General features: G+C 43.3%; 1 protein-coding gene across 1 annotated transcript in view; it reads right to left on the bottom strand.

The window, feature by feature from the left end:
* WDFY4 (WDFY family member 4) overlaps window positions 1-24,249 on the bottom strand; it is a 185,690-nt gene that overhangs the window by 136,828 nt on the left and 24,613 nt on the right. The window contains exons 9-14 of the mRNA XM_083440157.1: window positions 23,208-23,660; window positions 22,583-22,687; window positions 21,065-21,255; window positions 14,335-14,936; window positions 6,416-6,509; window positions 1,415-1,629 (exon numbers count right to left, since the gene is read on the bottom strand). Coding sequence (XP_083296283.1) covers window positions 1,415-1,629; window positions 6,416-6,509; window positions 14,335-14,936; window positions 21,065-21,255; window positions 22,583-22,687; window positions 23,208-23,660 — 1,660 coding nt within the window. The remainder of the gene's footprint in view (window positions 1-1,414; window positions 1,630-6,415; window positions 6,510-14,334; window positions 14,937-21,064; window positions 21,256-22,582; window positions 22,688-23,207; window positions 23,661-24,249) is intronic.

Raw genomic sequence — 24,249 nt, 5'->3', positions numbered from 1 at the left:
AGGAGCAGGGACTGAACAACGGGAGCTCACCCCGTCGCGGCGATTCAAACGCTGACCTTCTGATCGGCAAGCCCTAGGCTCTGTGGTTTAGCCCACAGCACCACCCACGTCCCTATTTCACTAAATAAATTAATTTAAATATTGTATAGCTTAGTCTTCAGCCTGTCAATTTTAGTGAGAAATGCATTCAGTTCGGCTAATCCTTATCTGAAATCTAAGCATGCTACTAAGTAAGGCATGCACCAGTAATATATATATATATATATATGCAGGTTTTGGTGTCCTCGGGTGTCTTCCCGTGTAAAAGTTGGGGTGTCTAGGCGACGTTTCGACGAGGTCTCACTCGTCATCTTCAGGCTGGTGCTTTCGGCTTCTTGTTACTGGAACAGAGCTTTGAAAAAGTACCCGCCTCGCCATATATAGAAGTAGAAGTATCGGCTGCTTTTGAAAGGGACGCTCTCGTGAGAGGAAATTGTGTCTGTTCCAGTAACAAGAAGCCGAAAGCACCAGCCTGAAGATGACGAGTGAGACCTCGTCGAAACGTCGCCTAGACACCCCAACTTTTACACGGGAAGACACCCGAGGACACCAAAACCTGCATTCCTGTACCCGTGAAAATCTACGAAAGCAAATATATATATATATATATATATATATATATATATATATATATATACACACACACACACACACACACACACACATTTTAGCTGTGTATATACTTGGAAGCTTCATTTTATATCTATAATAAGTATGCTTATCTATTGGGACTGATCCTAAACTGGTAGCCGAAGCCAACAGTGCTGGAAAAATTAAGCATGTTTCAGATTATTATAACAGGATTCTTTAGTTTTTGTTCTGTTGGTTTTTGTACTTTAAAGTGCAAATATTGATTTGTTTCATAAATGCAGATTAATCAAATACAGCATGAAAGTATGCCAAATAACTTGCATTAGCACAAATTGAGAAATGCCATCTTCGGGAAGGGACACCATTCTGAACGCGGTTGTCAACTTCTGTGCTGCCAACAACAGATTTTTCTTAACATGCAGACCATGGGTAGGCAAACTAAGGCCCGGGGGCCAGATCTGGCCCAATCGCCTTCTCAAACCGGCCCAGGAATCAGCGTGTTTTTACATGAGTAGAATGTGTCCTTTTATTTAAAATGCATCTCTGGGTTATTTGTGGGGCATAGGAATTCATTCATGGTTTTTTCCAAAATATAGTCCAGCCCTGCACAAGGTCTGAGGGACAGTGGACTGACCCCCTGCTGAAAATGTTTGCTGACCCCTGATGCAGACAAAGCATCTCCTAAGCATCTTAGCTACAAAGAGGGTTCAGTCCCCCTTTGCCTCAAGAGGAGATGACCACATGTCCCTAATGTTCCAGAACCAAAATCCCTGAAAGGAAGTACCTTAAGACATTGGGCTCAATTGACTGGGACGCAAGTTTCTCAAAGAGTCTGATTAGAGGCAGATGCAAGGGGTTGTTGTCATTGTGCAGCACCTCTAAGCAGGAGGTAACAAGAGCGTTCAGCAGGCCAGCTCCACATGCCACCTGGCGATTCTTCTCCATCTTCATCAAGGACTGGATGTGATTGGCTACAGCGTACTGGATTTCCCATGATAGCTGAAACGACCAAGGGGAGGGAACAGAAAGAAAGAATATGAGTGGCTTGCCACGGCTGCTGCCAGGTTAAAGGTAAAGGGACCCCTGACCATTAAGTCCAGTCGTGACCGACTCTGGGGTTGCGGCGCTCATCTCGCTTTATTGGCCAAGGGAGCCGACGTACAGCTTCCGGGTCATGTGGCCAGCATGACTAAGCTGCTTCTGGCGAACCAGAGCAGTGCACGGAAACGCCGTTTACCTTCCCGCCGGAGTGGTACCTATTTATCTACTTGCACTTGATGTGCTTTCGAACTGCTAGGTTGGCAGGAGCAGGGACCGAGCAATGGGAGCTCACCCCATTGCAAGGATTCGAACCGCTGACCTTCTGATCGGCAAGTCCTAGGCTCTGTGGTTTAACCCACAGCGCCACCAGCGTCCCCTGCTGCCAGGTTACTAATAGCTAAAAACTGGAAAGGGGACATTGTCCCCTCAATAGAGGATTGGTTAAACAAATTGTGTGAATTTACAGAGCTGGCCAAAATGACAGCAGCCATTAGACTTCCATCGAATCAGAAACTCAAGAAGGAATGGGTCTGTTTGGAAGAATATATGATGAAACTTCATTCCAAAATAAATTTATCGATAGGCATTGGTAAAGCTAAGAAAAAAAAATTCGTAAGATTGTTCTTGGGGTTAAGGTAACTAATATATATAACACAATGGTAAGTTTAAAAATATATCAAAAGATGTTGAGCTGTGGTGGAGGGAAGTCACAGTAATAGAAATAAGGATTTCGTATGAAATAGATACGAAATGGAATGTACTGCTGAAAACGGGAATCTACAAATGTTATATTCGATATTCTATATTTTGTATATTCTATATTTTATATTCTATTATATAGTAACTAAATAAACACTCAATAAAAATTTAAAAAAAGAAGATGAGGGGCTTGCTAATTTCTCCAAAGGAAGCCTGCACTCTCATGGGATATACATAAACTAGAGATGAATCAGAATCATAAAAAAGGGCAGCATTTGTTGGATTCTCCAAATCTGAGAGCCAAACTTTAATGTAGAAACCTCACCCCAGAATTCAGCATCCAGCTTCGGAATAAAAATTTGAAATTTGCTTGTAGTGATGGACAGGATTAATGAATGGGGTTCATATAAAGTTATTAGATTCTATTTCAAGGCAGCTGTCAAATACCAATTATAGTTCCCTGCCTGCTGTCAGATAGTATCAAATGTTCACTGCCATAAGTCAGGTTTCATCAAAAGCTAGCTGCTATTCCATGCCAGCTCTCATATTATAGTCCTACTGGGAACTGAACTCAAATGTCTGATGCCGCATACTGAATATTTGGTTAATTTTAACACTTGTTTTCACCATCAGAATTCGCAGAAGAGAATTTTCAGAAGTTTTGCCTCAAATTTGTTCTAGCTGCAGCAGAGAACCATGAGGACTATAAGGACAATGCATGGAAAGGGATTGTGGCCTGGAAAGAGTCCTGGGGGCCACAGAGAGAAACCTGAATGGCCATAATTGGCCCTCTAGTCTCAGTTTTCCTACCCTAGCTATAGTCAATGCAGGGACACGGGTGGCAGTTGGCACTTTGGTCTAAACCACTAAACCTCTGGGGCTTGTTGATCGGAAGGTAAGCAGTTCGAATCCCTGCGAAGCGGTGAGCTCCCGTTGTTCTATCCCGGCTCCTTCCAACCTAGCAGTTCGAAAGCATGCTAGTGCAAGTAGATAAATAGGTACTGCTGTGGCGGGAAAGTAAATGGCGTTTCCATGCACTCTGGCACTCATCACAGTGTTCTGTTGTGCCAGAAGTGGTTTAGTTATGTTGGCCACATGTCCCGGAAAAGCTGTCTGTGGACAAACGCTGGCTTCCTCAGCCTGAAAGCGGAGATGAGCGTTGCACCCCACAGTCGAATTTGACTGGACTTAACCATCCAGGGGTCCTTACCTTTTTTTCTTTTTAAACATCTTTATAGGCTATGCACATCTACTTATCTCAAGTTACAGCCCAAATCTAGCTGGGTCACAAAACATGAAGAAAGAGAGCTATCAAACTGTACGGTATTGTGGTCAATTAATCAGAATTCCCTGTTATAGCTAGCTGAATACATATTATAGCTACATAAACTTGAGAGTAAAGTGGCAAAATTTATGGTAAGTCTCCTTGTATTAACTGTGCAAAGAACAAATTCCGTGTGACTTTGCAGAAATGATTTGCCTTGCTATGCATTTTTTGGCGAACAGGGTATGTTTCAATTGTCTTTTGGTACTCTTGGGATTTTGTAAATATTGCCAAAAATCTAAAAAAGAAAAGAAAATGGTCGGGGCATGGTGGGATTTTTAATAATATAATAATGAGCTTTGTTGTTTAGTCGTTTAGTCATGTCCGACTCTTCGTGACCCCATGGACCAGAGCACGCCAGGCACATCTTCCACTGCCTCCCGCAGCTTGGTCAAACTCATGCTGGTAGCTTTGAGAACACTATCCAACCATCTCGTCCTCTGTCGTCCCCTTCTCCTTGTGCCCTCCATCTTTCCCAACATCAGGGTCCTTTCCAGGGAGTCTTCTCTTCTCATGAGGTGGCCAAAGTATTGGAGCCTCAGCTTCAGGATCTGTCCTTCCAGTGAGCACTCAGGGCTGATTTCCTTCAGAATGGAGAGGTTTGATCTTCTTGCAGTCCATGGGACTCTCAAGAGTCTCCTCCAGCACCATAATTCAAAAGCATCAATTCTTCAGCGATCAGCCTTCTTTATGGTCCAGCTCTCACTTCCATTTATCACTACTGGGAAAACCATAGTATGACCATAATGAGCTATTATTGCTCTATCTTTGGCCTCTTCCCAGTCCTGAGTAGAGCCAATGGTACCATGCTGCAGCAGAAGTCAACGATGTATGGCTTCTTATTGCCAGCCTGACAATTCTTCTGATTGGGTCTGTACAGCTAGGGTGGCACTAGGCCACAAGTACATGGTCGATGAGTTGGGTTTGGATGGGTTAATGACTAGTTCAGTCCAGTCCTAAAGAAACACACTGAAATTGCTCAAAGCCCAATGGGCTCTTCTCCATCTCTAAGAGTTTTTTCACAAGAACTCTTAAGGGACCGTGTTCTCCAATTCTCCAAGAACTGAGAGAGCATCTTAATCTAGATATTTTAAAGTAGCGTCTAATGCTTTTTGTGCTTTAAATATTGCACTTCCTAATAATTATTTCAGTGGAAAAAAGCAAGGTCAAGAAAAGAAAAGAAAACCTATGTTGATCTTGGCTAAGTAAACAAGTAATCTCCCAAATAAATTCAATATGGCCATAATGGAGTACAAGGAATTGATTGTTCTCATTATGACAGCAGTCCTGCCAATAACAAGATTGCCTTGTTTTGAATAAAATGTGCTGTTTTCAGGGATGCTCATTCCAGTAAAAAGGGGGTTTTAGTGAAAAAAAATTAATGGTGGCAGGAAACTAGTCTCTGTTTCCCCAGCTTATAGATTGATTTTCCTACAAATCACTCCCACAATTCGTCAGGGATACAGGAGGTGCAATTAGAAATCAGCAGACGAGCTCACAACTTTGCATGAGGGTGAAGTCTAAGGGCAACGGTGTCATTCAGCAACATGCCATATACTTTTAAGTAGTTTTCGTCTCCTCCTTTCCAGTGCAATTCACAACTTTATAGCGTTGGCAACCGTACCTGTGCTTCTCTACGTTGCAGATCCTATGAATGTATTGCTCGCGTTTATTCCCGTTTTGTATTCCAATTGCATTCAGATTCATACATTTCAAAGCATTTGGTGATTATTAAGCATGATATAAATATTCTAAATTAATAATGTTTGCTTTTGAACTTGTGCTTTCAGTTTGGAATGCTTAAGGAATTTGATCTGTGTGAATTCTGGGATGAAATCATCAGATCTCAGATACGGAGAGAATAATAGGTTAGTAAGTACTCCGTTACCCATAATGCCCTAAAATTTCACACTTCCCAAATGCCCTAAAATTCTGCACAGATTCAGGGGGACATAAGGAGATTTGGCATAAAGAGGGAGAAATAAAGTAGAGACAGTACTGGGCTGGGCAACACCCTGATAGAAATACAAATTGCCCCCTCCCTTGTCAGCAGATGGATCATTTGATGGGTAAAGAGATCATTTGATGGGTAAACCTTTCTAAATTAAAGGTTCCCTTTACCCTTTCTGGGATGCGGGTGGCACTGTGGGTTAAACCACAGAGCCTAGGACTTGCCGATCAGAAGGTCGGCGGTTCGAATCCCCGCGACGGGGTGAGCTCCCGTTGCTCGGTCCCTGCTCCTGCCAACCTAGCAGTTCGAAAGCATGTCAAAGTGCAAGTAGATAAATAGGTACCACTCCGGCGGGAAGGTAAACGGCGTTTCTGTGCGCTGCTCTGGTTCGCCAGAAGTGGCTTAGTCATGCTGGCCATATGACCCGGGAGCTGTACGCCGGCTCCCTCGGCCAATAAAGCGAGATGAGCACCGCAACCCCAGAGTCGGTCACTACTGGACCTAATGGTCAGGGGTCCCTTTACCTTTACCCTTTCTGGAAGCTGGCCTTCAGTGGATGCCTCCCCATCTTTCAGAGCTGAGTACTAGGGCAAAGAAAGGCTGCAGTAATTCCATTTGTTTTCCCAAAGTGGGGCTTTTAGGCCCCACTCGAAAGAGGCTGGAAGGAATCCTTTCATCTGAAAGCAATGCAACATTTGTTTTTGATCTTATGGGGCCTTGTAATCTAAGGAACCAATGAGCCAACAAACGACTATGAAGGCAGGACTTACTTCTGGGTAGGCCTCATTGTAGAGCTTGCAAATCAGTTTCACCATGACACAAAGAGCCCCAGGACACACAATTGCCCCGTCCTCAGCATCTAACCTGAACAGAAAAGACATGGAGAGAGTTAACGTAACTCTAGAGGCATGGGCAGATAGACATCAGTATGTAATAAAAGACAACAGTTTAGAACATAAGGATATCCTTGCTGGGTCAAATAGGAGTCCACCTACTCCAGCATTTTTCTATAGCCAGTCTAGAAGTTCACAAGCAGAGCAGGAACATGACCATAATACACTGCTTCATATTCCCTGGTACTAAGACATATGTAAGATCCATTTAGCTACTATAGTTTTCAGTTTGCTGGACAGCTCAGTATTTGATAGTGCAATCAGAGATACACAAACATGCATGGAATTGAAGTGCAGGTCAATTCCAAATTTGCACTTAATCCGAATTTTGCAATGCAGTTCGCCAACAAACCAACGTTTGGAAAAATGCATATAATAGATTAAAATGTGCACAAAAATGAATATACCAGTGAAAACAACATGCAAACATGTGTTATATCAGCAGAAACTGCTTGAGAAAATTGCCTAGAAAAATGTGCTTATTGGCAGAAAGTTGCACAAAAATATCAAAGAATTTCCACGAGGATTGCTTTTTAAAGAGAGTTTACAAAATGCTGTAGAAATGTGAAGAACCCAATTTAAGTTGGCAGGAAAATGAGAAACTGGCAGGACCTAAGTTAACAGATCCTTCCACAATCTAAACGGTGGAATCGGTCCGCTTCCATTCTGTGACAATGTGTTCACCCATAAATTCATTTTGCTCCATTTCCGCATTAATCTGCAATGTTTTGATCCACATACATGCACACCACATTTAAATAAGTATCTAAATACAGTGGTGCCTCGCAAGACAAAAAGAATCCGTTCCATGAGTCTCTTCGTCTAGCGGTTTTTTCGTCTTGCGAAGCAACCCTATTAGCGGATTAGCGCTATTAGCGGTTTAGCGGCTATTAGCGGCTATTAAAGGCTTAAGGGATTAGCAGATTAGCTGCTAAAAGGCTATTAGCAGCTTAACGCCTTAGAAAAAGGGGGTGGGGAGCGAAAAAAACCCTCAAGAATCGCAAGACATTTTCATCTTGCGAAGCAAGCCCATAGAGAAATTCGTCCTGCGAAGCACCTCCTTCGTCTAGCGGGTTTTCCGTCTTGCGAGGCATTCGTCTTGCAGGGCACCACTGAATGTATTTATAAATGTGTTTTTCTCTCAAAATATCTATTTTTCTATTCCCTCAAAATATGAGCAGAGAAGTCGACAGTTTGGAAACTACAAAAACCTATGGATAATTAAGTAACAATCAACACATTAGTCCGTGAGATGTGGATCAGGTCCATTCACATCCAAAATCACACAGATCAAATTCCTCAAGCATCTGTAATCCACAATCACATCTCTTAGGATCAAATATAACCTGGACAAAACATACTGGACACACACAAACTAATTTCAGAAGTTGGTAGATTTGTAGCTGAAATGGCAAACGCCCAACCCTTACAGGGGGCCATAAAATGCACTAGGTGGCAGAACAAAATCAAAAACACCTCACAGGTTCACAATTAAAAACACACACAGAGACTAACCACCTGAGACAGAAAGAAAGGCGGGGAGACACTGAACTAGCATCAGGAGAGAAGCAAAAAGTAAAAGCTGTACATCAGTGCAGGAACAGGAAATAAGTCAAATAGGAAATTAAGAAGAAAATGCACAAGAAAAAGGTTGTACTGACAATATAATTTCTTATAGTGGGATAAACAGATGAGTAGACAACTGTTCATTAAAAGTTGTTGCAACCTACTGCAAAATAGTAGAGGAAACCAGGGAAGGAAAACATATAAAACATGAAGAAAGCAGAACTGAAAACAGATATAAGATGCTGAGAAACAGGAAGACTACTGAATAAAATGTTGCAGTTGTCAATGCAGAACAGAACGCAGGTCTGAATAAGAGATTTAACAGAGCCAGCAGATTTAAAGGGACATTCCCCCCCCCCATGTTACAGAAAGAGAATTGACAGAAGAGCAGAAATATGAGTCAAAAGGGAATGAGAAACAAAGATAATGCCCAATCTCTGAACTTGTTGAGCAGCAAAAGTAAAAAGCATGTTCTTATCCTGAAGCAAAGTTCTTAACCCAAGGTACTATTTCTGGGTTAGCGGAGTCTGTAACCTGAAGCGTATGTAACCTGAAGCGTATGTAACCCGAGGTACCACTGTATATTTTATATTTTATATTGAGACCTTAGAATTCTTATACATTACAGAAAGACCCTTGCCTGGATCTTGAAACAGCTCCACTGCTGTCCAGTCAAAGCAAAATGCCACACATTCCCAAGCTACATCAACCTTTCTTCACGATGTTCAGGCAGTTTCAAAAAATGGCAGCCGGGAAACCAAGCTCTCAACTCTCCTAAACATTCCTGTGGCCAACACAAGTGATATGTCACAGGGAGAGGAAAAACCGTTCATCCTGCTCCGTCTACAAATGCCTGAGAGTTTGCACTTGTCATTTAACAAATCATTTTTTAAAAGCAAGCAGTCCCTAATTTTTGGAAACGCATGGATGGTGGCAAAATGCCAACCAGAATGGGCATCTGTTTCAAAGATACTGCATGACAAATGATGACAGGACTGTGCTTCACAAAGGTCGAGCCCTAGATACTGAATACTAGTAATGAAACTGTTCGTAAACGGTTTTTCACTGTGTGAACATCAGTCTACAAAGCAGCTACTAAAGGAGTAGTACGGAACACACATACTGCCCTCCAGTGCCACAGGAATCTTACTTCACTCTCAGCCAGCTGCTTCTTCGCAGATTGTCCTACAACAAAAATTAAGATTGCCGTTTTTAAATATTATTAAAGTTAATTGCTGTTTGCTTGAACTGGGCAGGTCTAAACTGGCATTTTCATAACTGTCAAGAGTGTCACCCAATTGCCTAATGACCACACCAGAGATAAATACAAACCTCATATTTTTAATGTGTAAACCTGCAGGGGGAAACACATGCTACTATGCTAGAAGGGACGCGGGTGGCGCTGTGGGTTAAACCGCAGAGCCTAGGGCTTGTCAATCAGAAGGTCGGTGGTTCAAATCCCCGCGACGGGGTGAGCTCCCGTTACTCGGTCCCAGGTCCTGCCAACCTAACAGTTCAAAAGCATGTCAAAGTGCAAGTAGATAAATAGGTACCACTCCAGTGGGAAGGTTAACGACGTTTCCGTGCGCTGCTCTGGTTCGCCAGAAGCGGCTTAGTCCTGCTGGCCACATGACCCGGAAGCTGTACACTGGCTCCCTCGGCCAGTAAAGCGAGATGAGCGCCGCAACCCCAGAGTCGTCCGCGACTGGACCTAATGGTCAGGGGTGCCTTTACCTTTCACTATGCTAGAACTTATTCCCAAATTCACATCGCTCAGGAGGTTGGTTGGGAGGAATGATATCACTGAAACCCAGGGCTTTTTCTTTCTTCAGCTGGAACTCACAGGAACTTGGTTCCAGCATCTCTCAGGGGTGCTCCATTGCCATCGTAAGAGAACAAAGGAAACATTCGTGGTGAATTCCAGCACCTCTTTTTTCTAGAAAAACACCACTGCCGCAAACATGCCCAAATTTTGTGTTCTTGTTCAGATTCTGCCTGGCTTGCAGCCCCACTGGGCTCCAGCACATTCTGCAGCAGAAAGAAAACATCGCTTGCAGCCATGAATGCCAACTCTTTTCCGACAGCCTCATTCCTCATATCCTTTTCATAAAACAAACACTTTGGTCACGGTAGAGGTCTGCCCTAGCAGAAAATGATGGCCCATCCAGGGGCACAAAGCCCTCTTACAGACCTTTTCCCATCGAACGCATCCTGAGTGTGGGTTATAAGGTTATTCTCATTATTATTTTTATGTTATATTTTATATTTATTTATGGCCTGCCCTTTTCAATTACAAGGATTCAAGATGGCTGGCTTACAGATAAAATAGGAACAGATAAAAACATCAGTTTTGATCACAGCAAAATGGAAGGGTAATGAAATCCCCTCTATACAAGATTGGATCCAAAAGCTGACAGAATATGCTGAATTAGATGGTTTATCAGAAAAAATAAAGAATAAATCAAAACAGGAATTTGTTTCAAAATGGGAGGTTTTCAAAGAATATCTGAAAAATAAATATAGTAGTTTAAATTCTGTTGCAGCATTCGAGGAACTTCAGTAATAGTTGCAAGGTAGATATAAGAAATTAGATATATTAAGAAAAAGTTTATTTATGATAAAAGTGTGTACTGGCAATAAGTAATATGAATTTGAAATATGGAATAGATGGGAGGTTGGGTCTTTAGTGTTAAGACCAATAGATGTTTTATTGTTTGCTAAGAAAATTATGTGTCTATGGTTATTTTTGTGTGTAATTTGGTACTTGTGGTTTTTTTTTTCTTTTTTAAATAAAGTTAAAAACTTTATTAAAAAAAAAAATCAGGTGGGTGGGGAGTATTTCTCTCATGGAAGACTTGTAAATAGGTTTTGTATGTTGCATAACATACAAAAGTCCACCCTACTGGATCCATTGTGTGGTTGACACGACAAATCAGGTGAGGCAGATCATGTGATTATTTCTCACTGGATTGTTGTCATTCTTCCCAGAAAGGCAACATGTGTGTAGGAAAGACCCACATGACTTTCCATGTGGTTGTTTCACGCACACAAACGCCCAACTAGCATGGGATGCAGTTCCCATGGCAACGCACAAAATTATGAACAGGACCAAGTTCTGGCCATCCCCAGTTCTGTGGTAAAGCTACATATTTCAGGGGTAAGAAACTTTTCTGGATGTGCCCATACGAAAGCAGTAAGTTAAAAATAACTGATAAATCAACTAAATAGGAGCCAATGAAGATACATTTTCCATTGGCGAGGCTGCAAGTTGAGGTCCCATAAAATTGATGATGCTAGAATTTCTTGCTTAGTTCACAACAAGAGACTCTTCCAGTGTCCCTGTTTCCCAGGGATATCCCTGATTTGGAGATTTAGGTTTCTGATTTGATCCCAGAATGTCCCTATTTTCATCAGAGAAATGTCAGAGGGTATGGTAGGGTGCCCATATTTTCTTTGGAGTTATCCAACCCCCTTATGGTCTTAAGTTATTGGCTACTTTTAAAATGAGGCTGCATTTTAAATTGCATTTTAACTTGTATTTTAAATTGTTTTTCCCCCCCTATTATGTTTTTACTGTGATTTTATTGGTGTTAGACACCCTGAGCCTGGGGAGGGCTGGGTATAAATAAAATATTATTTATTATTATTAGTATTATTATTATTATTATTATTATTATTATTATTACTACTACTACTACTACTCTCCCATTTTGGACATGTAGAGATTGTCATACCGGGCTGTTCCAGGGGTCATTTGGGCTTTACATAATTTTGCTTATGCACGCAATGTTGTTTAGTCGTTCAGTCGTGTCCGACTCTTCATGACCCCATGGACCAGAGCACGCCAGGCACTCCTGTCCTCCACTGCCACCCGCAGTTTGGTCAGATTCATGTTTGTAGCTTCGAGAACACTGTCCAACCATCTCGTCCTCTGTCGTCCCCTTCTCCTTGTGCCCTCCATCTTTCCCAACATCAGGGTCTTTTCCAGTGAGTCTTCTCTTCTCATGAGGTGGCCAAAGCAATAGTCAGGAACATAACCCCAGCCTAAGGTGAGATCTACCTGCAACGATCTGGGTAGGCCTGTGGCCTGACTCTTTCCATACGGATGGCTCATTCTTGATTCCTCACTGCTCTTTGGTGTGAGGTCTCTGAAGAAACGGCTTCTTTGAGGAGGAAGTGGGAATGCTGAGGAGTCGAAGGAGGAAGCTGTAGCAGGATGTTTGGCAACTGCACATAATAATGGGAACCTCACAAAAAAGAAGTATTGGCAGCATTTGAAACTACGGAGATCTGAAGGGGAGGCTGTCAGTTACAAGCATCTTGTCATTGTGGCCCTCCAACATGCTGTCATGCTATTGTAGGTTCGCATCCAGCCGCACAGCATAATTCTATATGCTGCATAATTCTGCAGAAGAGTATACAGTGGTACCTCGGGTTACATATGCTTCAGGTTACAGACTCTGCTAATCCAGAAATAGTACCTCGGATTAAGAACTTTGCTTCAGGATGAGAACAGAAATCGCGCAGCGGCGGCAGGTTCCATTAGCTAAAGTGGTACCTCAGGTTAAGAACAGTTTCAGGTTAAGAACGGACCTCCGGAACGAATTAAGTACGTAACCAGAGGTACCACTGTACTGTGCTTTGGGTTGTATCCACAACAGACCTCCTCTTGTGTAACAGGACTTCCTCACGTACCTGCAAAATCTGCTCCAGAGGGTTGGTGGACGCTTTGGAACAGATGTTGGGGGCACACGGAAAGAGGAACGCATTATACTGGACACACCATTCTCAAAACATGTATGAACAACATACAGTGGTACCTCGGGTTACAGGCACTTCAGGTTACAGACTCCGCTAACCCAGAAATAGTACCTCGGGTTAAGAACTTTGCTTCAGGATAAGAACAGAAATCGTGCTCTGGCAGCAGCGGGAGGCCCCATTAGCTAAAGTGATACCTCAGGTTAAGAACAGTTTCAGGTTAAGAACGGACCTCCAGAACAAATGAAGTTCTTAACCCGAGGTACCACTGTACTATGTTATATGGCCCTCAGAATTTTCCTTATTAAAAAACCCAACTTTTTTTGCAAGGACATTCTCTATATTTCCACAACACTAGCAAAATATACAGCAGCTGTATAAAAATTAGGATGCCAAGCTGCAATCTTCTGCGCATGTCTGATTTTAAAGCACTAAATAGGCAGGAATGCTAAACCTTCCTTCAACCCGTCACTTCAAACCAAGAAAGGTCCCAGTTCCAACTGCTGTCCTCCACGCTGGGCTCTGAACCAAGTTAGAGGCAGTTTTGTTCCTGTCATGTTATATGGCGTTTGAGCTTTTATCCTGTGTCAACATACACAGGAGCAGACTGCCAGTTAATTACTGCACATAGAGAAGGCTAAATCGGTCGCTGCCAGTTTCCCTCAGAAACTTTTCCAATCTTAAATTTTTCCAATCTTAAATTCAGTTTGCCACATTCCTCGTGAAAATCCACCAGCACTTCCGTTCCCAGTTCTCCTGACATGCAAAGTTTTTGTATGCAATTTCCCACAATATACACATTTTCAAGCAATTTTCCCATTATATTTTGTGGTTTTTTCCACAAACATACACATTTTTAAGCACACTTTTCCCTTTTAAACAAAAACAAATACCGTTTACTACACATTACTTGCCCGGGTGGCGCTGTGGGTAAAAGCCTCAGCGCCTAGGACTTGCCGATCGAAAGGTCAGCGGTTCAAATCCCCGCGGCGGGGTGCGCTCCCGTCGCTCGGTCCCAGCGCCTGCCAACCTAGCAGTTCGAAAGCACTCCCGGGTGCAAGTAGATAAATAAGGACCGCTTACTAGCGGGAAGGTAAACGGCGTTTCCGTGTGCGGCTCTGGCTCGCCAGATGCAGCTTGTCACGCTGGCCATGTGACCCGGAAGTGTCTGCGGACAGCGCAGGCCCCCGGCCTCTAGAGTGAGATGAGCGCACAACCCTAGAGTCTGTCAAGACTGGCCCGTACGGGCAGGGGTACCTTTACCTTTACCTATTTGCCTGAAGAGCTTTGTTATGAAACTCAGAGTAGTGCAAACCGCGAAGGATCCATGTATTTCAATTCACATATTGTTTCAGTGGAAGCTGTATAAAATGTCTCCCTCTTCACTTACCGTATGAAAAGAATGCTGTGAAAATATAATAACAGATGCATCTTTAGACTTTTTTTAGTACTTATAGTAGTCAAAAACTTACCTGTCTTTGGATTCTGGCTGTAGGTCTGCAATTGCTCTATTTTCACCTGCATGCTCAAAGTTGTCTTCAGTTTCTTCTGGTTTATTTTCTTTTACATCTTGAGGGACTTGATCTACACCTAGTTTCATGTCCACCAAGTAGCTCCTGAGTACGAAGGGGTTCCTCTTGGCCATGTTGTCAAGGAAACTGAGTATAATTATGCAGCTTTTAAGCCAGGTGGGAAAGGACTCGGGTGAGGAAACAGCTGCACTTGAAAAATCAGCAAACGACCGTGTTGCATGGAGCTGTACTGGAATCTGTCCCCACTTCTGTCCTGAGAAGCAGCCTAGCAAGCCAAGGTCCTCCGCCATCTTGTCAAAGAGCCCCTTCTTTTGGAAAAAATCACGGTTGACAGCGTCCGAATAGATAGCAGCCGCTATTGCTTGGAGAATATGCAGTATGAGCTCCATTATGTGGCTAGGACCAAATGGGGCCCACAAGCTTGAGGGCGGATCCTGCAACGCGCCTTCCATGTCAGCCAGCAGAGAGAGCAGCCCATTAAAACCACTGCTGGTTCTGAAGGCTGAACGGCCCTTGGGATTATCCAGTGTCCTCAGGAGAGACTTTGGAATTGGAGAGTGAGAAAGGAAGAAAGTACTTAGTCATCACTTCATTTGCTCTGTAAACTTAAAATATTGAATATTGAAATACTTTATTGTCACTTGTACAACTTGTATGCAGTGAGATTACACGAGCACCCCCCACTCAACTCTTTTAGTCTTAATTCCCCTCGTTTACTGACGCACACCCACCAAACCCGAAAGTCAGTTGCCCTGTTGTTATCTTTTCATTCAGCAGCCTAACATGGATAGAAGCTGTTCTTTACCCTGTTGGTGCGACTAATCATGCTTCTCTATCTTCTGCCTGAGGGCAGGAGATCAAGAAAGTGCCGGCCAGGGTGTGAATCATCCCTGATAATTTTCCTCACTCTCCTGAGGCAACCTTCTTCTGCTATTTCATCCAGCGGATTCACGGGACAGCCCATAATATCTTGTGCGGTATTCACCACCCTCTGTAGGCACTTCCTATCAGATGATGTCAAACCAGCGTACCACACCGTGATGCAGTATGAAAGGACACTATTGTGGACCGGTAGAAGGAGGTCATCAAATGTTGATTGACATTGTTCTTCTGCAATACTCTGAGGAGATGGAGTCTCTGTTGGGCTTTCGTAACCACCTGGTTGTATTTATTTTCCAAGTAAGGTCTTCACTGAGATAAACTCCTAGGAATTTAAAGGAGTGATTTGGGCCTAGGGCTCAGTGTGGTAGGTTGTAAACCTTTGGGGTGTACCCAAATGCAAATGGGGCTCCCTCGACTGAATGATCCTCCATTTACAAAACAACAACAACATGCCATCCAACATTTCTCCGATGAAAATAGGGACGTCCTGTTCCATAATAATAGTAATTTTATTATTTGTACCCCACCCATCTGACTGGGTTGCCCCAGCCACTCTGGGCAGCTTCCAACATATATGAAAATATATTAAAACATTAAACTTTTTTTTAAAAAAAATCCCACTACAGGGCTGCCTTCAGATGTCTTCTAAAGGTTGTAAAGTTACTTATGTCCTTGGCTTGTGGGTCACATAATTCCATACCCTCTAACGTTTCTCTGGTGAAAATAGGGACATCCTAAGGAAAAGCGGGAAATTCCGGGATCAAATCAGAAACCGGGAGGGCTTCAGTAAATCCAGGACTGCCCCTGGAGGACTGCCTGCTGAGGGCCTGAAGGGCCCCGCCCTTGCCTTCTTCCACCTGGCCTGGGGTGGGGCTTGACAGGCTTCACAAGGACTGCGGCGGCTGCTTAGCACCGAGGGCTCCTCTTTTAAATTGTTTTTAATTTTTATCTCTGTTTTTTTAAATGAGACCATCTTGGCTGTGAGCCCTGGAAGACCTGCACCCTGCCTTACTGGCCCTTTCCCATCTGGCCTGGGAGAGTGGAGTGCTGACTGACTCCAGCTACGAAAACTGAAGACTGCTGAACAGATAATTGAGCTGGAGTATTACTGGTATTTACAGGGGGTTGAGAGAACTGTTGCCATTATTGATATAATTGTTGTATCTTTAGTTTTAGATCTTTTGATTTATGTGAAAGTTGTTTCCATTAGGTTGTGTACTTTTTATGCATTTTATTTATTGTTTATGTCTTAATTATGTAAACCTTGTCATGCTGTAAGTCGCCTTGAGCATAGTTTCAGCTATGGAAAGGCGGCATACAAATAAATGATGATGACTGAAAATAGGGACACTTGGAGGATCTGCAACAAACCTCAACACATAGCAAGATAGAATGCCACAGAGAGCGGTTTTAGCCTTGGCTCTGTGGAATTTGCTCTGTGGAAGGCGTGTTTCTGTGTGTTGGACTCCCACCCTACAATCTGAACTGGCATATCCCAGACAGAGGTTTGCCAGCTCTGTAAGAAGTAAATCTTGGTGACAATGGCTTTACTATGTCAACCTGCACAAAGGAAATACCAGGCCCATCATGTCTCTGGTTGAGGCAACAGATATTTCAGAGGTAGGGCTTAGAAACTCGAACTGTCCAGAATAAGGCGCTTGTAACAAAGCTTGTATCTCTATCAAGAAAAAGAAATGAGATTTGCCTGGCATGACTTGTTTTTGAGAAACCCATGCTGGGTCTTAGTAATGACAGCAGAGGCAGCCAGTTCCGTGCAACGTTGTGGGGAGCTCATCGTGTGCGCATGACGTCACATGTGTGACACACACGTGTGATGTCCCACACCTTGGGAGCAGGCCACAAGGCCCAGGGAAGCCTGGTGGGGTCCATGTCTGCTATGGGGAGGCCTGGAGACCATCCCCACATCCTTTTTTGGGGGGTGCTGTCCTCAGCCTATTATTGTTGGTGCCTATTATTCAGAGCATCCTTTTCTAAGTGCTCACAGACCAAGCACACGAGGTGAAACATTCCCATCACGACATACAAATTCTCTTTCTCTCTTCCTCTTAACCCATCAAATGGGTGAGAAGGGGGCTTGCCAGAAACACAGGAGGAGGACTTTATTACTGTCATTCAGTTTTGCATGCTAATGTATCATACTAGGCTCCTGAACAGAGCATAAATCTAATCAGTTGGACTTCAAAGTATCAGGATAGCTCTGACACATATCTAGAAAGGTCAGGAGTAACTCCATTTCTTCTCGCTCTAACTCTGTTATAGTTTAATTGTCTGTCCTTCTGGCTTGAATCTATAAAAGGTTTGCCTGCAGTGGAACCCCCTAACTCATTTACAGCTAACAGAATTTATTTTCACATTGCATTATTCGTTATTCCTCATAATTGCCTACCTCATGCCACTCTGGAATACTGTAGAGCTAATCACATTTGAGCTTGGGGTTTAACAGCTAAATATATATTAGCAAATCAATCTGAATTTGTGCATAATGCAATCACTGTCCCAAGGGCTGTATATAACAAATTCATTTTCTTACATTATGTATTAACACAGTTATAATTTGTCAGAATTAGGCATCAAAGCTGCATTGCTTCTCACTGGATCAGGTAATGCAACAAACTCAGTCTTAAAAAGATTGTTGGATCAACTGTGGTAAGTTTATTCTCTTCAGTGGATGGAAGGCATCTTTGAGTGGGTTGCAGTACTCTTTCATTCTAGAAGGTAGGGTTATATGTCTAAACCTTTCTGGGGGCAGGAGACTGTGGGATGTGAAACACAAGAGCAGTCAAGTACAGCATTCCTAGAGTGTACATGTTTACACATGGGGAGGGATGTTTGTCCAGCCAGCAGGTAAACTTCCTGTTTCCCTCTGGGCTGGGACAGTCTTCCTCTACATGTGACTAGAGGTGGGTGTGGCCTCACCTGTGCAGGTAATGATAAAAGCACAGGGCAGGGCAGCCATCTTCCTTCTTTTCCTTCTCTCTTTCACCACATGCATCGAAGAAGCAACATCTACTGAGTGAAAGATGCACTCTTGGCTTCCAGCCAAGAGAGGACAAAGGGACTGTCTTCTTATAAGATAGATTCCAAATGTCTATTACTTCATTAAGCCTAAGTCTGCCTTCTGGGATTTAATTGTGAACAGAATGTGAGTAAACTCTTTTTATACTTTTGTAAAAGACTGTGTCGTCTCTTCTATTTTATGAGGGAATAAGGGGAAATTACCAGAATAATTATTATAGAGGCTTTAGCGAGCCTAAGCAAATGCAGCCGCTGCAAACTTAAAATAAAAGGGAATGCATTACTCTGCTGAAATTGGGGAACTTGTTAACACAAGTTGGATAAGGATATAATCAGACAATATATCCTCTCCTGCATCCCTGAACATTCCCACAGAGACCACCCCAGTTGTGGGGTGGGATGAAGAAAATTAGAACACAAGCCCTGTTTTAAAGAATCTGAACAACTCCTAGAAACTTGAAATAACTGCAAAACTATGGAGTCAGAACTGACTTGTCTACATAGCTGATATAGTGTTCCCATCTGGCCTGAAATCCTTTTCACAGATGTACTGGCAATGATGAATAGGGCCCGCTATGAAGTAGCAATATGCTGATGACACACAGCTCTGTTTCTGCTTTACATCTGCAGGTGTGGCAGCGGATGTTCTGGATCATTGTCTTGACTCGGTAATGGACTGGATGAGAGCCAATAAACTGAAGTTCAATCCAGATAAGACGGGAGGCACTGTTAGTGGGTGGCTCCCACGACCAGATGGACGGGAGGTTGCCTGACCTTGCTTCTGGCAAACCAGAGCAGCGTACAGAAACGCTGTTTACCTTCCTGCCGGAGCAGTACCTATCTATCTACTTGCACTTTGATGTGCTTTTGAAGTGCTAGGTTGACAGGAGCAGTGACCGAGCAACGGGAGCTCACCCCATCATGGGGATTCGAACCGCCAACCTTCTGATTGGCAAGCCCTGGGCTCTGTGGTTTAGACCACAGCACCACCCGTGTCCCCTCTTGATGGGGTAGTTACAATATATAGAGCACAACAGGCTGAATGGCAATGTCTGTAACAAATTTCTTTACTGGCTAGTTCCTAACATGTGAATCAAGTCCAGGATGTACACCATATACAGTGGTGCCCCGCACGACAAATGCCTCGCAAGGCGGAAAACCCGCTAGACAAAAGGGTTTTCCGTTTTTCGATGCGCTTCACAGGACGAATTTCCCTATGGGCCTGCTTCGCAAGACAAAAATGTCTTGAGATTTTTTTCGCTCCCCACCCCCTTTTTCTAAGCCACTAAACCGCTAATAGCCTTTTAGCAGCTAATCCGCTAATCCCTTAAGCCTTTAATAGCCGCTAATAGCCGCTAAACCGCTAATAGCGCTAAGCCGCTAAGCCGCTAATAGGGTTGCTTCACAAGACGAAAAAACCGCTAGACGAAGAGACTCGCAGAACGAATTAATTTCGTCTTGCGAGGCACCACTGTACAATCCTTAAGGTATATAACCTATTTAATTAAATCCAATGAAGATAGTCATACCTTGGGTTACAGACGCTTCAGATAGCATTTTTTCAGGTTGTGGACCGCCGAAACCCGGAAGCACCGGAACGGGTTATTTCCGGGTTTCGGCAGTTGCGCATGCGTAGAAGCGCGGAGTCGCAACCCGCACATGCACAGACACACCACTGCGGGTTGTGAACGTGCATCCCACACGGATCACGTTCACAACCCGAGTGTCCACTGTATATTTATTCCTTCTTAATACATTTTTGTGTTTACACAGTCCTCGAAAGATTAAGGAAAGGTCACCGGAATGTCACGGACAATACAGCTGATGAGGTTGCCTAGTATAGGTAGCAGACACAGGCATGTTGGCCCAGGCAGAGACACAGGCGGGCTGGCCCAGTTAGCTAGGTAGGCAGAACAAGGTTTCCAGATATTTCCTTGTTTCGCCCCGAAGGGCTTCCTCAGCTGTTAATAGTCTATATAATACAAATATAGACACTTGATAATACTATGATCAATATCTTCCGTGACATTCCGGGAGCCTTTCCTAAATCATTCAAAGACTGTGTAACATAATAATGTATTATGAAGGAAGAAATATACAGTGGTACCTTGAGTTAAGTACTTAATTCGTTCCGGAGGTCTGTTCTTAACCTGGAACTGTTCTTTACCTGAAGCACCACTTTAGCTAATGAGGCCTCCCACTGCCGCCGCGCCGCCGGAGCACAATTTCTGCTTTCATCCTGAAGCAAAGTTCTTAACCTGAAGCACTATTTCTGGGTTAGCAGAGTCTGTAACCTGAAGCGTAGGTTAGCGGAGTCTGTAACCTGAAGCATAGGTAACCTGAAGCTTATGTAACCCGAGGTACCACTGTATCTGCGTTGGATTTAATTAAATAGGTTATATACCTTAAGGATTGTATATGGTGTACATGATTCAAATGTTAGGAAGTAACCAGTAAAGAAATTGGTTACAAACATTACCATTGAGCCTGTTGCGCTTCTATACAGAGGCGTCTTTCCCATAGGGCTTAGTGGTTTGTTGCGCCAGAGCACAGGCCTCTCAGGGGCACACCAGTGAAGGGCGGTATACAAAATCAATCAATCAATCAATCAATCAATAATATAGAATTTCCTTAGCATTCTGTGCAGGAGGGGAAAACAAAAGTAGAAAGGATCAAGCCCAGCCATCACGTATTTCTACATAAAGAGGGAGGGGAACTAAATAAACAAGAAGGAGCATTTTGTATTTATCACCTTAAGTAGATCCAGCTTGAAGTTTAGTTCCCCTTGGGTAGAAGAACACAAGGCCCCAACAATGATGCTCATGTACTCCTCAGGGTTGATAACTGACAGATGCTCCAAGATAGTCAGGGTATCATTTCGGTACAATTCATCGTCTATAAAAATCTTGATGTACGGCACCATCCCGTAGTCTCTGAGAACCACTAAAGCAGTAAGTAAACATAGTTAACTGATCCATGATCACACCACACCTTGGATTGATGCATACCCACATAATTTTGAAGATATATTAGTTTTAGTACTTATCCTATTGCATAAATTGTTCAGGGTCTTCAAGGAGAGGACCAGCTAGCTGCCCGAGAATCACCAAAAACAAATATAAGGATTATAGTGAATAATGTCAGTTCTAACTCTAGAGAAGAGTTAAAGCACTTAGAACAGTGTTTCTCCAGCTGTTTTCAGACTACAATTCCCATCATCCCTGGCCACTAGCTAAGGCTGATGGGAGTTGTAGTCCAAAAACAGCTGGAGACCCAAGTTTGGGAAACAATGGCTTAGAAATTCACTCATGCATGGAAAAAGCATGGAAATAGCAAATTAGAGGGCCCCCATCTTTACTTTTGTAAGCGTTCTGCAGTATCACACATAGCAATATTGGACAATTCTAGCAAACACGGAAACGGGAGCTAAAATTTGAGATAAGGCTTCATTCGGCTGTCTTATTTTCCCAGTCTGAGAGGGAAAATGGTGAAAAAAGGTTATTTATTGGGACAGAGTGAATTTTGCAGCTGTTGTTAAAGTTGCAAAACAAGGAAGCATGGGACAGAGTGAGGGAGAAATTTCTGGAACAGCAATGGGATATCAGCTCCGCGCAATGCATGATGGATAACACGGGAAAAGACAGATATAACATTTTACAAAGACAGGAAGAAACACCACAGACAGAATAATTGCCACACACAGGAGGAACAAGGATATAGTTTGAGTGCCTCACTTGTAGTTCTATAAATCATTTAATGTGTCAACACGAATAGAAGTTATTAATATTGCAGTTATTGTATAAGGGATTATTATTATGACCAGAATGTAATTGAAATTATTGAGATTTTGGAACGCAGAAATAAAAAAAATCATCAAACAATCAATTCTAGCACATGGGGGACCCCCTAAATTATATAATTCAGTATCAGGATGATTGGTATTCATATTATAATTTGGTTTTGTTATAATGAGGCTATTATTAGATTGTAATTGAAAACTAATAAAAATTATTATCCAAAAAAAGAAACAGGAGCGAAAATCGCCAGTTTTTGATTAAATGTCTGAAACTGAAATTAATCCAGCAAAGACAATCTATTTATCCTTAATCGAACAATACTAAATAAAAAGCAGAATGGACCTTCTGGAGAGGAAATCCAGAATACCAGTGTGGGTCACTTCTCCATAGTTGAATAAGGGGTCTCCTCTCCAGCCCCCCTGGGGCACATAACCATAAACAGTGGCCAACAGCGCTTCATGGACTCTTCTTACCTGTGTTCCTAACAGATCCTTCTGTAAGAGCAGCCACCAGCTTCAGTGTCCTATTGGTGAGCTCTCTTTCCATCGCCTGATCCTGATAGGCTGCTTGGTTTCCACCTGGATAAAAATAAACCGGACCAATAAAAAAAAATTCTTCATTTCCCCCCCCCCAAAAAAAACTAGGTGCGCCCTATGGTCCGGTGCGCCCTATAGAGCGAAAAATACAGTATATCACAGTGTTAAGTTGGTGATATATCATGATATTGAAGACCAGACTTTGCTCAGCCCTAGTGGTGGGGGTGGGGGCATTAAATCCTGCTCCGTTATAGGCAGGATCCTTTCCTGGTCACCTCCGTAGTGGGGATTCGAACCACCGACCTTCTGATCAGCAAGCCCAAGAGACTCAGTGGTTTAGACCACAGCGCCACCAGCATCCATGCTGCCTGGCTGAAACTACAGTACATAGAGCAGCCTTTCTCAACCTGTGGGTCCCCAGATGTTGTTGAACTACAACTCCCATCACCCCTTGCTAGCAAGGCCAGAGCTCAGGGATGCTGGGAGTTGTAGTCTAACAACATCTGGGGACCCACAGTTGAGAACCGCTGACATCGAGAGAGGTGTGGTTAATGCATTGTACCTTTCTTTCTCAATATCTTCGCCTCTTTGCGTAGTTGCGCAAGTAGCATTCCCAAGAGCCCCGAGTCCCTGAAGATATCTGTGAAGAGCAGGTCCCTCTGTGTGATGCTGTGGAGGCAGCGCAGAGCAAGTGAAGTGCACAGTGGATCAGGACTCTCCTTGATCAAGCCCTGAACATCCTTTAGGATCTCGTGGGGGATGTACGAGAGATCCAGCACCAAGGACTCCACCAACTGGAAGAACTGTTTCTGGACCAACATGGGCTTGAGAGGGATGATGCCCACAAACTGGGAAATGGGCTGCAGAGACCACTCCAAGAGGAAAAAGTTCATGGGGTTCCAGGTCCAGATATCCTTCAGGGCCACTAAGATATGCTGGCAGAGCTCTGTGTTGCTCGATTTCCGAAAAAGGGACTCCAGCACCTGGAAGGCTTTCAGGTTTTTCACCGTATTTCCTGTGGGGGGGGGGGGGAGAGACAACAGCATCAGCAATTTCTCTGGTATTCTCCCTGGGTGATTACCACATTTTTCGCTCTGTAAGATGCACCAGACCACAAGACACGCCTAGTTTTTGGAGGAGGAAAACAAGAAAAAAAATATTCTGACTCTCAGAAGCCGGAACAGCAAGAGGGATCGCTGCGCAGCGAAAGCAGCGATCCCTCTTGCTGTTCTGGCTTCTGGGATTGCTGCACAGCCTGCATTCGCTCCATAAGACGCACACACATTTCCCCTTACTTTTTAGGAGGGAAAAAGTGAGTCTTATAGAGCAAAAAATACAGTATTTGCAACCACTTCTTTTTTAAAATAAAAAGTCTTAACAGCCCTCTTCCTAAGACATTATTGGGGGAAATCTAGCAAGCTTTGCTGTCATGTAAATGCTGTGGAAATTAATGTCGACGGTCCTGCTGCAATGTTTGGTATGTAGCCATTCCAGGCACTTAAACGAGAGGTGCTTTCATTGAGGAAGCCCGCTTTAGATGGAGATTCTCAAAGCATGACCACTTCTGGTCCAAACGTTCAAAATTAAAACTGTTACTGTTTGAA

The sequence above is a fragment of the Podarcis tiliguerta genome, assembly GCF_965153285.1.
Source record: "Podarcis tiliguerta genome assembly, chromosome: 5".
NCBI classification, from domain to species: Eukaryota; Metazoa; Chordata; class Lepidosauria; order Squamata; family Lacertidae; genus Podarcis; species Podarcis tiliguerta.
This window is presented reverse-complemented; position numbering and strand designations above follow the sequence as displayed.